At 50.5% G+C, this 16,236-nt stretch overlaps 1 protein-coding gene across 1 annotated transcript; it reads right to left on the bottom strand.

Annotated features, from left to right (window-relative positions):
* Nucleotides 1-41: 41 nt before the first annotated feature.
* On the bottom strand, nt 42-6,544 carry PDRG1 (p53 and DNA damage regulated 1). The gene is made up of 5 exons (XM_069495510.1): nt 6,405-6,544; nt 4,796-4,871; nt 3,612-3,686; nt 1,603-1,683; nt 42-1,023 (listed from the first exon to the last, which is right to left on the bottom strand). Exons 1-5 carry the CDS (start codon nt 6,489-6,491, stop codon nt 941-943), a joined length of 402 nt encoding a protein of 133 aa, XP_069351611.1. The 5' UTR covers nt 6,492-6,544; the 3' UTR covers nt 42-940.
* Between the last annotated feature and the right edge of the window lie 9,692 nt (nt 6,545-16,236).

Genomic DNA, 16,236 nt, shown 5'->3' with positions numbered 1-16,236 from the left:
GGCAAGAACCGCCTCCCCTTCAGCGGTGGCAATCTCAAAGGAGCGGTGTGCCCTCATCGAAGTGAAGACCAGAAGCTGCTATTCATTCATTCAGCTAACGTTTATTGAGACCTCAAGGAACACAAAGGACAGTTCTGTCCTCACGGCACATTCACACTAGGACCTCAGACCACTGAGGCAGACGGGACTCTGAGCGGCGCTGGCCAGGCCCCGCTTTCGGAGGTGCTGGAGGGGCACGCCAGACACGTGTAGCATGTTAAGCGGCGGCCCCACTCCCCCACCCCTGGTGCAGGGCTCCGCGAGGCCCTCCCGACTAAAGAGGACCACAGGGGCTGATAAGCAGTACGCACTCCCTGAAGCAAGCAGGAAGAAAGGGCGAAACTGGAGGCAGTGGGGGACATGTGTGTCTGCCCCACGGACGGCTGTGGTGAACGCAAGGCACCAAGAGTCTGTCCGTCATTCACAAACCACTCGTGAGCTTCCTGCCTTGTTCCAATTCCGCTACACCTGCCTGAAAACATCTCTCCTCTTTTCCGAGAGGGACGCTGGGATGACATCCCGCTCTCCCCTCTCCATTCTCCCCTGCCGGACCCTGTGAACAGCAGGCCATTGTTGAGAAGTGCCTGTTGCAGCCATTCTCACGCCCCCGCAGGCACTGCCCCACGGGCCGTCAATAGGTCTTGTGTGCACGGAGTCCTGGCGGTCAGGTCCGGTCAGGTCCGGCAGACACCGGCAGGCCGAGGCTTCCCTCCCGCCATCACAGAGCAGCCAAGCACTACACACAAAGAGGCTTCGTACAGGAGTCATGGCCAGATTCCTGATGCCCGTCCCTGTACAGGGCAGATGCTGTCCTTGTAGGTTTCAAGCGTAGAAGGTCCTGGGTCCTCCATGACCCCAGGGGGGATGCTGGTCGTCGGTCCCCCATCTTGCTTCTTGAGTCTCATCCTTTCAGGATGATCTTGAGAGCTTTAAGCTCATCCTGGTTGAGGGGGGTCAGGTTAAAACCCTTCAGCTCCGGTTTGCCTAGGGAAGAAGACAATCCGTCAGCAAGTCGGGCTCCTGCTGGCTCTGGAGTCAGGCCCAGGAAAGGGGCTGACGCTGCATTAACGCTGCCAGACCCGGCCTCGAGGTTGACAGGGATGGGTCTCAAATTCTGCAATGCACCAGATGAGGTATCACTACCCACTCCTGGCTCACCATGAACCCCCTAAGTCCTGGCTCTGCTGCCCAGAGCCCCCCAGATTTTTGCCACACCTGTGACCAATCTGGAGTGCTTGGGTTTATCCAGAATTTCAGCTCTGACCTTCACCACCTGACTGAAGCCTTCTGAGTTTCCTCAGTCAGAGCTATCCTGGTCCCCACCCCAGACAGTTCCTGGGACCTGGCAAAGAAGCTGTGACAAGAATAAGATGCTACAAATCTCCATGCCCATTCTGTCTCTGGGCAGCTACAAACAGCCACTCCCCGTACCTCCAGTGCCACTCATGTGCTGCCCAGGCCACTGCCCGCCTCTAAGGGGCTTCCCACCCCTGCCCTGCGAAGTCCGTGCTGATGGCTCTCTGCCTCCTGGTTTGCAGTCCCCCCCAGGCCCATATCCCATACCTTGGGCCTCAAAGAGGCGGTTAACCTTCACTTTAAGTTGTTTCCGGAGCTTGTCTATTTCTTTATCCAGATGTTCCTGATCTGAAAAAATGAGGTGGGCAAAGAGAGGATGAGGTTATACCATAGTCTGACTGACCCAGGGAGTACAGACACCAGCTTCCCCATCCCCCTTGAGAGCAAGGGCACTTAGCATTCGGGAAGGACAAGGGGACCTCAGAGACCAATGGAGGAAGGACTAAAGGATAGAAAGGACATGACCTGCCCAAGACCACTCAGCCGGCCAGGATACACTAGTCCCCTGACTTCCAGGTCACTGACCTGTTGTGGTCAGTGGATGGGGAAGGCAACACCAGGATTTAGACCACCTTCTAAATTCGGGATGTATGGAAAAATCAAATGCAAAACAAAATGAAGCACCTATAGACCTGGCCCAATCTAGATGGCTGGAAAATGGATTGCTGAGGAATTTTACAAACCCAAGTACATCAAGCTAAGGAGTTTTTAGAAAAGTGCGTGTGTGGAAACATGTGACCTAAATAACCAATGGGAGAGCCTAATGCTCAAGCTTAACCTAATTAGCCACTGTAAACAGAAAAGGTTTCCGAGAGTCACGGACAGCCCCTGCGAAGAGTTGGCATGATGACAGAGACAGTTATCGAAGCTTGGTGATCAGTCAACTAAGGTCACCCAGCCAATTCCACCTGCTCTCAAATGACATTCTGGCTAGTCTGTCTTCCCCACAGACTTTCATTCTTTGTGATGGGGAGAGGCCCTGACTGGCCAAGCCTTGCAGCCTGGGCAGTGGTTCTATTTCTCACTGTAAATGAGTAACCCCAGTGCCTCATGAGGTTGTTTAGCCTGTGTCAATCCCTGAAAACCCTGATGATGTTCCAGAACCCCTCTAGGTACAACGACAAAACCACATTTGTGGGCCAACAGAGCCAAAGTCCACAACCTCAACCCAGGCTGGTGACCCCCTCTGAAAGCTTAGTCCGAGCAGCTTTAGCCCACGGCCAAGCACAATGACAACTTTTAATTTTACAACCACATAATATCAGTGTGTATTTTTCAATAGAACAGCAAGAAACTTCTGCAGGCTGGATCTAGTTTCCCCTGCTAACGTTTTGATTTCAAGATGTATGGAGATACCCTGTCTTCCGGAACTGAGGCAACCCTCCTGGTCCTCTTGGCCATGTTTTCAAGGGTATAAAGAGAAAATATGCACGACCTGTCCCCTTCCCAGCCAAGGACCCACTGGCAGCCTGACTTTTTTTGCTCTTATGAAGTTTCTCCAAAGAACTTCCAAGATCCTGGCTCTGGAATTTTGAATACACGCAGACCCTATAGGTTCACTCTCCCCAAACCTGCATTTTCAAACCCAGTCTCTTTTGCAGGTGATGTGAAAAAAGAAAAGCTCGCTCTCCCAGGCTCCTTTGCAGCCATGGTGGCCATGTGACTTATTTCTGGCCAATGGGATGTTGGCAGGAAGTCCCAGGGAGGATGGCCTTATTGCCAAAACAAAAGGCAAGGCCATATGTGGAGAAAGCCTTTTGCCTTTCTTCTAGCCTGGGACGAGGACATGAGGCCTGCATGATGACACTAACTTTGGGAATATGCTAAGGTGCCACTGCTGGGGCACACTTGGACTGCACACTTCTGGACCCTCCTTACATGAGAAAAATAGAACCCTATGTCCTTAAGCCTCAATTTTTCAGGTTTTCTGTTATTTGCAGCCCAACTCGTTCCTCACCGATAAACAAGTACTATGCTAGGCGTACATACTGTTTTATCTCAACTTCACAGCAACTGTGCTACGTAAACACATCCCCCTTGTAGAGATGGCAAAATAACCCACAGTGGCAGAGCTGGGATTAAAACCCACATCAGTCTGAACCCTGCAACACAGTCACCTCTCAACAAGCTGCCCAAAGCCTGACTCTCAGTTCTGGTTTAAGACCAAAGCGGTGACAGAGGCAGCCATATCCCTGACCGACCCCGGGAGGCCTTACCTTTCTCAATCATCTCCTTTGTCTGAGGGTGAGGCATCTTGATGAACATGTTCCCGAAGCAAACCATCACATCTTCTGAAAGAGCAAATGGTCATGCTTTCAGCAAGTATTTTATTGAGCACCTACTGTCTGCTGGGGATTGTTTTAGATGCTGAGAACACAGCAGAAAAAGACAAAGTTCCTGCCCTCGTGGAGTTTATATTATAGAGGAAGAAAGCGAATAAATAAACAAAGATATGATTTGTCAGACCCTGATAAGAGCTGCAGATAAAAACAAGGCAGGCTAAGAGGGAATAGGGAATGCTAAAGTCGGGGAGGAACTTACTGCTTATACCAGGGAGGCTGAGAAGACCTCACTGATTACGTGATATCTGGGCAGAGACCCAAAGAAGGTGAGAGTGTGAGCAAGACGGAGGAAACAGGGAACAGCAAAGATCAGCAGTGTGCCTGAGGTGTTAGGAACAGTAAGGAGACCAGTGAGGGTGGAGTCATGAGTCGGGGGGAATAGAGAAGGTGATATTGGAGTGTTCATGGGGGGCTGGGTTACGTAAAGTCTTGCAGGACTCTGGATTTTACTCCAGTAAGGTCAGAAGCAACTAGAAGATTGCACACATTTCGGTGCACTCTCAATAAAATACAAACTCTCAACAAAATACAAACTTTCTTTTGGCCCTCAAGGCCCTTCATTACGGCCTGGTCTCTGCCACTCTCTCCTGGTCTCTGCCACTCTCTCCAGCCATGCTCACTCTCCCCACGTGCTTGCTCTGCCACAGACACTTGGCCTCATGTAAATGGCATCTCCTGGATATTCTCAACACCCAACACCTACCCCAAGTCCAATTCCATCTGTAGCTTTCTCAGTTTTCAATTATCTATTTTACACTGTTTTTCTCATCTGAAGAGCACAAGGGAAGGAAGTGTCGTTTTTATATACCCCCAGCACTCTCTCAGCGTCTGTCATCGTCAAGGAGCTGGGAACTAACAGCCTGTCACAGAAGTGAGCAGCTGAAATCCCGAGCCACAGTCTGTGTCAGACCTGCGACATTTGCTCCCCCATCTCCACGGGCTGTTTCAGTTTCCCACAAGGCTGAGTCACACATCTGTGGCCTCCTGCCTGGTCTCTATCAGGGACAAGTGATTGAACAACAGGTCGCCGGGGCTGCAGTGGGGAAGTTTCAACTTACCAGAGAGGCTGAGATCCTTCTGCAGGGCCCTCAGGCCCTCTCGGTTCTGATTCCTTTTAGTGTCCAGGTCCACAATCTGAAAACCACAGAGGCAGGAAGAAAATCAGCAGCCTCTTGCCCCAGCCTGTCACCTCTCGACAGACAAGGGGTTGAAGAGGCAAGGCATCATTCCTAGGTTACTTCCAAGGTCCTACCTAAAATGGACTGATGTGTGAATCTATTTCTTCTGCCACTCAGCTTCCGAGTCCTTAAAGACAATGTTTTGTGCAGGTGCTTTTCCCCCAGAGAAGGTGCTGCGAAAATGTCTGCTGACTAAATGCGTGATTTTGTATGATCTACTCAAACTTTAGGGCACATCAGAATTGCTGGGAAAGTGGAAACTCCTTCCCTACACACTGCGGTTAAATAGGCCTAAGAAGCTCTATTTTTGAACAAACTTCTCCAGGTGACTCTGACCTAGTATTATGAAAAACCCAACAACACAAGACTGGAACAGCAGAGGTAGGGGCACTGAGATGGAGACAGCAACACAATAACTACTAAGGAAGTGAGGAGGCAGCACGGAATGAGGCTTGAGAGTGCTGGCTCTGTAGCTGGAATGCCCAGGTTTGAACCCTGCTGCCAGCTATAAGCTGTGTAATTTCACCTCCCTATTCACTCCTCTGAAAAGCAGAGATAGAAACAGTACCTACCTCACACAGGTTATTGAACCAGAAACTAAATGAGTTAACACACGACAGGTACTTGATAAACCTTAACTGCTCCTACGATTCCCAGCAGCACATCGTAACCCAGTATTTCATTTGATAGGCTCTTCCCCCTCTCAGTACCTGACTGACCACCCCAGCATTGTACCTGGAGATGACAGAGAGTCATGAATCATTCTTGACTCCTGCTCCCTCACCCCTTTATGTAACCATTATCACAACATACTAAGTCCATCTCCAAAATATATTTCTGACCCATTCACTTCTCTCCATCACCACCACGTGATCCAAACCCATCTCTCATCTGGACCATGGCAATGGCCCCTCACCCATCTCTCTGCCTCCGCCCAGCAGCCAGAGGAATCCTTTCAAAACCTCAATGCAATTACATCACCCTCCTTTCCCTTCCCTCCCTCATGAATTCCCTTCAAAGACTTGGCACTTAAATTAGAACCTGACCCAAACACTCTACAAGGTCCTCCATAAACAGAGCCCCACCTCCCCCCACGTCCTCACCCCTGCCTAATTACAAGGCCCCTCGGGCCTCTTTTCTGTTCCTCTTCTCCCCCGAGGGCCTTGCCTGGCCGGTGCATCCAGATCAATGAAGGAGCCCGGGAACTGCATTTTGAAACAGATGCCCAGGGTCGGGATCCGAAGAGCAAGGTAAGGGGCAGAGAAAGGATGGAGAGGGAATACCCAGCACAGAGCAGGCGCTCACTTAATACCTGCCGAAAAAGTGACGCGCTGCGTAGCGTCAAGCGTTTGACCCAAGTTATCCCACAAATGCCCCACGTCTGTCGTCTCAGAGCCGTTAAACCACCAGCCCAGGTCAACTCACTGCGACCCCGCGCACTTCCCTACGGCTCGCCGCCAGGCCCCAGCGCCGAGGACGGTTCTCCTACCTGCCGCTTGTCCGCCAGCACCTCCTCGGCCAGCTCCTCCACCTCGACCAGGTACTGCAGCACCCGCTCCGCCTCCGGTGACAGCATGGCGCCCACCAACTGCGGCTGCGGCTCTCACGCCACCCAGCTCAAGCTCCGCTCCGGCCCCGCTCCGGCTTCCACCGCGCAAGCGCCGCTCTGATAGCGCTTCCGGCGCGCCTGCGCAATTGAAAGAAGGACGGTGGCTGGCAGGTTCCAACGCACACGCGACAGCCGGAAGCGAGAGGCGGGGCCTAGCTTTGGAGGCGTGTCTAGCGCGCCCCCTGCAGGCCCAGAAAGCACAGTCCGCAACGGGGCTTCTTGCCCCCTCCTCCCGCCCCTCATATATTTCTTGAGCACCTACTACGTGCCAGGCAGTTTTAGGTGCTGAGGATGCAGCAGTGAACAAAACAAAATCCCTGCCCTCATGGAACTTCATCCTAGTGGAAAACAACGACAATTAATGACAAAACAAATAATCACATAGTGATTGGTAGTGGAGAAATAGAAATCATTCTTCACCTGTTTAGGAACACCAAGAAGGCCCATGTGGCAGTGTGACTTATATTTAACCTCTGACACCTTCAGTTTTCAAATTGTAAAATGGGGAATGAATAAAAATCCTCCCCCCATTGTCTCCTCACAGGGTCAGAAGGAGGCAGGAATCATTTTTAATTCAGTTTGGCCAGTGTTTGCTTGAGCCCATGGGTGTTGGGCCCACGTCCAGAGTAGTTGACCTAGACCTAAGGAAGAGGCTGAAGACTCTGGGCAGTGGGCAATGAAGTGCCAGCTCAGAAAAGCAAGTCAGTGTGGGCTGTAGGACCAGGAGGACTTCTCAGAGGAGGAAGGCAGGTGGAAAATGGCTGCCCATCTGAACCAGAGGGCTCCCTAGAGATCTTCATGCCCAAACCCCTCATTGTATAGTTGGAAAAACCAAGGTTCAGAAACAGACAAGGACTTTGAAAAGTCAACGGCAGAACTGATTCTAGAACACTGATCTCCTGCCCCGCCAAGCCCAGCTTTTTATTTTCCCCTTTTGACCTCTTATAACCAAGCCCTTTCACACTCCTTGTCTTACTTACATGAATTTCAAAGCAGCATTTGTGTGGAAGAGATTATTACTGCCCCATTTCACAGGTGCAGACTGAGGCCAGGAAAAGGGCAGTGCCTCATCACATCGCAAGCTAGGAGGGTGCGGAAGGGCTCTGGTGTCCATAGCACAGCTGCCTCTGGGCCCTAAAAAAAACCCTCCCCACACTGTGGCCCCACCAGCCCCAGCAGCACCTCCTCTTTGCCTGGCATTTGGCTGCCGTCAGCTAATTCTCCCTGCAGCCGCCTGGTGTGGGGAAGGAGGGAGATTCATTAAGGATTCCTCATTGAGGGTGAATTTGTCGCCAAACCCAGGATGTTTTGTGTAAACACCTTCTGGTTCAGAAACGCAGGCACAGGCCCTGTGAAGAAAAGGCGGCCATTCGCCAAAGGAGAAATAGGGCTCACCAGGCATCCTGGGGCCTGAACCCCTGTGCTACGTCTCCTCCACTTTAGCGCCCAAAGAGGGCTAGACCGGGTTGACCTCTGACCCCTGTCAGGTGGTCCTGGATGGGAGTGAGCTGAGAGAGGCTCCCACATTAGCAGCTTCTTGGCGGTGATTGGCCCTTAGAGGCCACCCCTGGCCACTGGAAGTGTTAGAGGGGGAGTCATAGTCGTACTTAAGACTTTGAGATGGTCAGACCCTGACAGGCTCTTGGAGATCACTTAGGTTCCAGCAAATATTTATTGACTTCCCAGGCCCTGTAATAGGGATTCTGCCAGGAGCAAAACCAAACGTGGTCCCTACCCTCAGAAACTCTCAGACTGGTGGGAGGGACAACCAACACACAAACAAGTAAATGTGTCATGCCAGGTGGTAAGAATGCTTATAAAGAAAAATTGCACAGGGCAAAGTGGAGAGGGGATGATGGAGGAGATGACGTGGTCAGAGCGGGCTTCCCTGAGCGGGTGGCACTTGAGCTGGGGTGGGGAGGAGGTGAGAGGGTGAGCCAGGTGGTTATCTGGGGAATGAGTGTTCCAGGCAGAGGGAACAGCCAGGGTAGGGGGAACAGAGTGAGCAAGGGGGAGAGGGTAGGAGATGAGGTCAGGGAGCGGAAGAAGGCATTGAGCGTACAGGGTTGTGGAAGGCACTGTTGATGTCCCACCCAAAATTGATTAGGAGGTCACCTGCAGACACTGCTGTGTATGTTGGTGGCTTCCCGCTTCTCCCTGCTCCTGGATGCAGGTTGAGTGAGGAATACCAGTGAGTTAATGCCCACAAGCGTGAGCTCCTACCAAGAAAAGAGAGGAGTTAGTGACTGCATACCCCAGCTTCCTTGCCCATGTGTGGGAGACCTAAGAGGAGGCTGCCACAATTATCCAGGCAAGACAGGAAGGTCACTGGATCAAGGGGTAGCCGTGGGGGTGGTGGCCAGTGGTGGGACTCTCAGAGCCTTTGCACACACTCCTCCATCAGCCTGGCTTAATTTTCTCCCACACCTTTATACCTGTGTAACTGCTACATGGCCCCCACTCTTCAGCTCAGTGTCACCTCCTCTCAAGGGCCAAGAGTCCCCTCCCGGCCCCCACAGCCCCCGAGTGCCCTTCGTCTCTGCACTTACTCTGCCACCTTTTTTCTCTAAACATTTCCCTCTCTAGTCGTGAGCTCCTCAGGGCGAGGACATTGTCTGTCCTGTCCACTGTCGCATCTGCAGGACCTGGAGTGGGGCCCAGCACACAATGCTCGGTCAGTGCTTATGGAATGAATGAGTGGACTTTTTACTTTCTAAAATCCAAAGTATCCAAAGACACACAGAGTTAACTCAAGGGTAACCAGTTCCCCATCACAAGAAGTAGGTAAGTTGAGGCTGGACTGCCACAGGGTCAGGGTGTTACAGAGGAGATTCCAGCTCTGGGTGGGGTGATCCCTACATCTTTTCTAACCAGAAGACCTCTGTCTGGTCCCACCAGGGCATGCCCCCCATCTTTAGCCACCCCAAGCCCAGGGGACTGGAGCCAACAAAAATGATGCCCTACCCATTGCCCTCAGGTCCCCATTCAATGGCTAGCACCCCCATCTCTCCTTAGAGGGGACAGCCGTCAGGCTCCTGGGGCTTCTGGGGGGTTCACCCTCCCTCTGAGCTGTTACCCATGGTCTCAGGGGGATGGAAGCCCATCTTCCTTGCCTGGGGTGAGGGCGGGGTGTGCATGGATAGCTCCGAGGTATAACTCCCACTCCAGAGTCCCCTGTGGGATCAGGCTGAAGCTGCCATATCCACACAGCTTGGCTGAGAACACAGCCCTGCTCAGCTTCCTCTCTTTCCCCGTCCTGCCCCCAGCCCCACTCTTTTATGATCAAAATCCTCCAAGACTCCCATCTCACTCAGTAAAAGCCAAATTCCTTGCAGGGTCCCACAGGGCCCTACATGACCTGTCCTGCCTTGCTGAGTCATCTCCCACCTCCTTGCTGTTCCCCAAACAAGCTGGGCCTGGTCCCACCTCAGGGCCCTTGCACTGGCTCCCTCTGCCAGCGCTTTCCTCTGATGTCTGCATGGCCCTCCTTCACCTCCTACAGGTCTTCTCTTAAATGTCACCATCTCAGTGGGGTCCTCCCTGCCCCTCCTGCTACTCCTGATCAATTTCCTCTGCTCAGTTTTTCTTTTCTTTTTTTCTTAGCTTTTGTCTCCTTCCAGCATGCTATGGAATTTTCTTATTGTGGTTGTTGTTAATCTCCCTCTGCTGGAAAAGAGGCTCCATGAGGGCAGGAATCTTTGTTTCATTTGTTCACTGTTGTATCCTGAGCCTCTAGAACACTGCCTGGCCCATGGTAGGTGGTTGCTAAACATTTTTGAATGAATGAGGAGAAGAGACAGAATTCTGTCTCTTTTTTGTCTGTAGAGATGAGGTCTCGTTCTTGCTCAGGCTGGTCTCGAACTCCTGACCTCAAGCGATCCTCCCACCTTGGCCTCCCAAAGTGCTAGGATTACAGTCGTGAGCCACGCGACGGTCCAAGAGCGGGAATTGTAACTAAGGCAGACTCTCCCTGAGGCCAGGCTCTTAAAGTGAGGAGTGGGAGCCACAGACCATGCTGGGCCTTGTCAACTGAGGTAAGGGGATTGGATTTTTGTCCTCAGATCCCACTGGAAGGTTTTGAGCAAGCGCTAACGTGATTGGGCTGACCTTGTGAAAGCCCCCTCTGTGTCCCCGTCTGGCTCTGGAGATGGGATGGACTAGAAGGTGCAAGTGTGGTGCAGTCGGATTGGGTGTTGATGTGTTGGAGATGGGAGGGTGATGGTGGAGGCCTGGGGAGGTGACAGGCTGTGGCTGCACTGGGGCTGGGAGAGAGCAGCCAGAGAGGCCGGGTCAATGTCCCGATTCTCCGACAGCCTGGGTGGCTGCTCTACCGGCCCTGGCCTGTGAGGAGTCCAGGCCCAGCCCCCCAGCTGCTGACAATGTGCTCCTGTCCAGCAGATGGTCTGTTTGCTCGCTTGGGTGGTCCCCGGCTTCTCCCTGCACTTCCTTTGTGCCCTTGGCAGGTGGAGAAGAGGCCTCCGCGCCCTCACCTCCCCTGACCCAGAGAATAATCCCTTACATTCATGCAATTCTCCTCATGCCCTCACTTCATCCTCCCACATCCCCGAGTAATGTAGAAAGCTGATTCCCATTGGGCAGATGAGGACATTGAGGTCAGGAAAGGGGATGGGACCCTCCCAAGGTCATGCAGCCAGATGGGGACACCGGGTGGGGACTTGTCTCACAACTCCCCACGCCTCGATTTTCACCAAGCAACAGATGGCCCCATGGCTTGACTTGAAAAATCTTAAGTGACCCTAAAGCCCAGAATGTTCCAGGCCTCTCTGAGCCAGCTTTTACTACTACCTTTAATACTAAATTCATTCATTTTAAATTCCATGAATAGACTCTTCTTATCGAAAATGAAAGCATTACAGAGAAGACTAAAGTTCCTTTTTGATCCCCACTCCCCATCTCAGTTCCCTCTGGTTTGGGTGTGTTTTTTCAGAACTGCGATATGCATTTAAAGACGTGGCTAGGAACCCAGAGAAAACCTGAGGGACTATTTTGAGGTGGCAGGACAGGAGGGCATGGCACACAAACCTAGCACTTCGCAGCTCTGCTCTTGGACAGCCTTGACTGGTATATTCAGATCTCTCTCTTATTTTCTAACGGCTGCAAAATATTCCATAGTGTATGAACACTATAGTTCATTTGGTTATCTAGTTTTCTAAATTAAAATTTGCATCTATTTTTCATGCACGAAAGTACAGAGGGTTAAGTTAACCCCACCTCTCAGTTCATAGCACGCGGCCATGATTTAGTCTGCAAGAACCCTTTCTTTCTGGTTCGTATTATTTTCTCCTTTTCCCCCACCCCTACTCAATTTTGACCTGGCTGAAATCCTCTCTACTGGTTTTGATATATATCCTTATTTTTTTTGCCTGGCGGCCCCCACATATGTCCTTAAATATGCAGAATTTCTTGTAAAATGCATAGTGTTGTTTTATGTATTGCTGTAGCTTATAAATTCTTATTGAGATATTGCACACAGAAGAGTACACAAATCATGGTGTACGGTTCATGAACTTGCGAAACCTGGACACATCCATGTAACCAGCACTCAGATGGAGGAAGAGAGCACAAGCTCCCCCGGGGCCTCCCCAGCACTACCTTTTCACAACCACCATCCTTTTAACGGCACAGATTAGCTTTGCTTGTTTTTGAACTTCGTACAAATGGAATCACACCGTGTATGCTCTTTTGCGTCTGCCTTCTTTTACTCAAATTTTCGTTCATGAGATTTATCTATACTGGGGGGTATAGTTGCAGATCGTTCACTCTCAATGCCATCGTGTATTCCATTGTGTGACTGTGCCACAATTAAACCATTCTGCCTACCATTGGTGGGCACATGGGTGGCTTCCAGCGTGAGGCCATTGCAAACAATGCAGATGCGAACATTCCTGTGTGTGTCTTTGGGTGTGTGTGTATACGTATTTGTGTTGTGTGTATACCTAGGAGTGGAATGGTTAGCTATGTTCAGTTTCAGTAGATACTAATAAACTCAGTATATATTTTTAATCCATGTAAATATTTTTGAGTTGTAAGTCATGTTCCTTTTCTACTTTTTTTTTTTTTTTTTTTTTTTGCTTATCCTGATGTTTCTTAGATCTTTCCATGTACTCTAGGTAACTCTGGTTCCTTACTCCTGCAACTCCAGAGGACTCCAGAGCTGCCTCCCCCTCATCTCACTTGTCCACTCCTTGGTTGTGGGTGCCTGAGTCACCTTTCTCTCCCCACCAGCACACACAGGGCCACACTGAATGTCCTAGTGTGGTGTTGCCTTGTCCTGGGGCACGCACACACTTCTGTTTCCTAAATACTGCCATGGGCCGTACCCATTCACGCTCCTCCTCGTGATGCACATCCTCGCCCACACGAGGCATATCCCCCTTCTATGGCTTGCCAGTGGCCGTAAGTGTCGAATTTACTGAACCATTCTCTTGTGGATGGACATTTGTTTTCCATCTTTGCAGATTATAAAAAGCGCTGCAGTGGTCCTTCAGGAACATGCCTCCTTATACTTGTCTTTGAGTTCCATTTCTCTTCTGCCTCATCGTCCTCCACTCTCCTTGAGCCCTAGTTCCTAAACACATGCTAACGTTCCCACCTAGCTGCCCTCGCTCAGGCTGTGCCCTCCGCCGGGAATGTCCTTTGCTTTCCTTCTCCACTTGTTGAGTGCTTGCTCTTCCCTTAATGGCCCTTGTCCTAGAAGGCCCTGTCCCCACTGCCCAGGAGGGTTGCTCTCCTCGGGTCTCCCAGAGGGACTTGGGTTCTCATTTTATTCTGGCATCAGTCATCTTCCTGTTTTGGACTAGACTAATTTTTTTTTTTTTTTTTTTGTGGTTTGGGATTTCTTGCCAGCCCGGGAGCCCACTGAGGCCAGCAGCTCTGTGGGCTTCCCCTTGGGTGCCCAGGACCCTAAGAGGGTGCTCAGGAGTGGTCTGCTGAATGATTGAGGCCATGATCTAGTAGTTGAAGGAATTAGGGGTCCAGTCTCCCTCTCCCCCTCCTTCTCTCCCTCTCCATATCCCCCACCCACACCATCCCTCTCTACCCCTTTACCAACAAAAACCCTTTTGGAGTAGCTCATTCCACTGGAAGGAGGATGGAACATTGAGTCAAAACTTCCCCTCTCTTGGGTGGGGATGGGTGGCTCCACCCATCTGCGAAGTGGGTGTTGGCATTCACTCATTCACTCAGGACAATGGTTATCGAGTGCCTACACTGTGCCAGGGCCTGAGATCCAATGGTAAACAGGACATGCCTAGTCCTGGACCTCACAGGCTTTCAGCCATGAGGACAAAATTGACATCGGTGTGTGTACTAGTCCTAATTGGGATAAGGCTCGAATGAAAAGCTCAGTGTCCAATGAGATTGTAGAGAACGTGGTCCTCTCCTAAATCAGGGGGTAGAGATGGAGGAGGCTTTCTTGAGAAAGTAACATTTAAGCTGAGATCTAAGGTTGAGTAGAAATAAACTAAGATAATGGAGAGGCTATGGGTAGGGGTATGGTAGGGAAACTGCTTTAGCCAGAAACAGCAAGTGCAAAGGCACTGTGGCAGGAGGGAACCTGGAGGAGGCCAATGTGGCTGGAGCCTAAGGAGAAGGGGAGAAGGGGGAAGGAGAGGCTAAATGGATAGGCAGAAGCTAGGTCATAATGGAAGGCCTGGTGGGCAGAGGAAAATTGGAAAGTAGACTCATTCACTTTCTGGACACCTGCTATTACCCAGGAGCTGTGCTGTGTCAGTGAACAAGACAGACAAGGTCTCTGATCCCACAGAGCTCACTGGGGGCAGATAACGACATTAAGCAGAGGAAGAATAGCTAACCTTTATAGAAGACTTACTATATGCCAGGAACTATCCTAAGCACTTTCTATGCACTATCTCATTTGATCATTACCACCACCTTATGAGGTAAGATACCCATTTTATTGAAGATGAAACTGAGGTTTAGCAAGCTGGAGTGCTTTACTCATCTGTAAGGAGTCTTGAGGACTATCACAGTCCATTTTGAAAGGGCTTTTGCAAGCACTTTCACTCAGTGCTGGCATATGGAGGATAAACTGGCACAGTCCCTATGGAGGGCATCTGTCAAAACTGTAAACACACATACTATTCAGTCAATAAGCCCATTGCTAAGAATTTACTCTACAGATAACCAAATGGTGTGTCCACAAAGTCATTCACTGGTAGATTGTAAGGGGCAGGAGACAACCTAATCGCCCGCGATTTAGAAGAGCGGTGAAGTAGATTCGGCACATGCATGCAATGGAGTCCTCCGGTACTATGAAAGGACGAGGTGCTCTCTGTGCACGAATATAGAGCACAGAAATAATCTCCAAAAATGCTGCTACATAAAAAAAATGCAAGGTACAAAACTGTATATAATTAGGCTGTCATTTGTTTTAAAATGGTGGTGGTGGGTCTTGAGATAGGAAGAGGAGAAAGAGAAGAGACATGCAGAGTGGGGGAGAGAGGGAAAGACACACACACACACACACACACACACACACACACGAAATTTGTACCTTGGTTGCTTTTGGGAAGGTGAGCTGGTGGCTGGAGGACAGGGTAGGAGAGTCACTTTTCAATGTGTCCCCTTTGTACCTTTGAGTTTTGAACCATGTGAATATATTAACTATTCAGTAAATAAATCCAATTATATTTATTTAAGGGACTTTTGGATTCCATAGGGGAGAAAGAGACATTGGAATGGAGAAGCCATCCCAGGATTGTTGAGTTGAACAACAACTGATTGTTGAGTTGATTGTTGAATGTCTTAGTGATTCTCTTGTTTTACAAAGGAGGAAACTGAGGCCTACAGAGGTGAGGAGAGTTGCTCAAGGTCGCCTGAGCAGGTAACGGCAGAATCAGGACTGGCTGTCACCCAAATTGTAGACCTGTGCCCTTTGCTGTCACACAGGGCATCTGCTATGTGCCAGGCTCCAGTAACCTCTGAAGACACAGCGGTGAGCAACGTAGGCAGGACTGCTCCTTCACAGACCTTACATTCTAGACAAGAAACAAATAAATATGCATTATAATGTCGGGCGGTGATAAATGCTATGAATAAAAAATAAGGCAGGTGAGGAGATAGAGTGTCAAGGGGGAAATGATCAAGAAAAACCCCTCTGCAGAGGCAACGTTTTAGAGGAGAGAGAGATGGAGCCTTGTGAATGCCTGGGGGAACAGCAGGAACAAAAGCCCCTTGGAAGCAAGCAGGTTGGCTTGTTAAAGGAACAGCAAGTAGCAGTGTGGCTGGAACAGAGCAAGCGAGGGAAAGACGGTAGGAGGTGAGGTCAGGGAGGTGGGCAGGAGAGGGATTGTAGGCAGGACTGAGGACTTTGGCTCAAAGTGAGGTAGGAAGTAGCTAAGAAGTTTGAAGCAGATGTCAGATCTGATCAGATTTCCCTTTTAAAAAGGCCCCTCTGGCTGAGGGTGGAGATGGAACATTAGGAGGGGAAGGAGAGACTGCAGGAGAAGGCTGGGGCAGTCAGGTCACCCAGAAGAGAGGTGACAAGGCCTTGGCCTGGGGCAGTGTTGTGGGGAGCAGAGGTTGGTGTCCCCATCTGTCCAACGAGGGAGTTAAACATAATGGTCCTCTAGGGCCTTTGCACCTTTGGAATTCGGTAACTTGGTGAGTGGTCTCAGCACACACTAGCTAGGTGAGCCAGCCACTGTTTTTCTTTTCTCGTAATCTCTAG

Source organism: Eulemur rufifrons, chromosome 20 (genome assembly GCF_041146395.1).
Source record: "Eulemur rufifrons isolate Redbay chromosome 20, OSU_ERuf_1, whole genome shotgun sequence".
Taxonomy (NCBI): Eukaryota; Metazoa; Chordata; class Mammalia; order Primates; family Lemuridae; genus Eulemur; species Eulemur rufifrons.
Note: the sequence above shows the minus strand (reverse complement) of the source record. Positions and strands in the feature narration are given on the sequence as shown.

Coding starts and splice junctions, on each gene's coding strand:
- PDRG1 (XM_069495510.1), bottom strand. CDS start 6,491: ATGCTGTCACCGGAGGCGGAGCGGGTGCTGCAGTACCTGGTCGAGGTG. Junction 3,687..4,795: donor GAAGGATCTCAGCCTCTCTG/GTAAGTTGAAAC, acceptor TTGCTCTTTCAG/AAGATGTGATGGTTTGCTTC. Junction 1,024..1,602: donor CCGCCTCTTTGAGGCCCAAG/GTATGGGATATG, acceptor CTTCTTCCCTAG/GCAAACCGGAGCTGAAGGGT.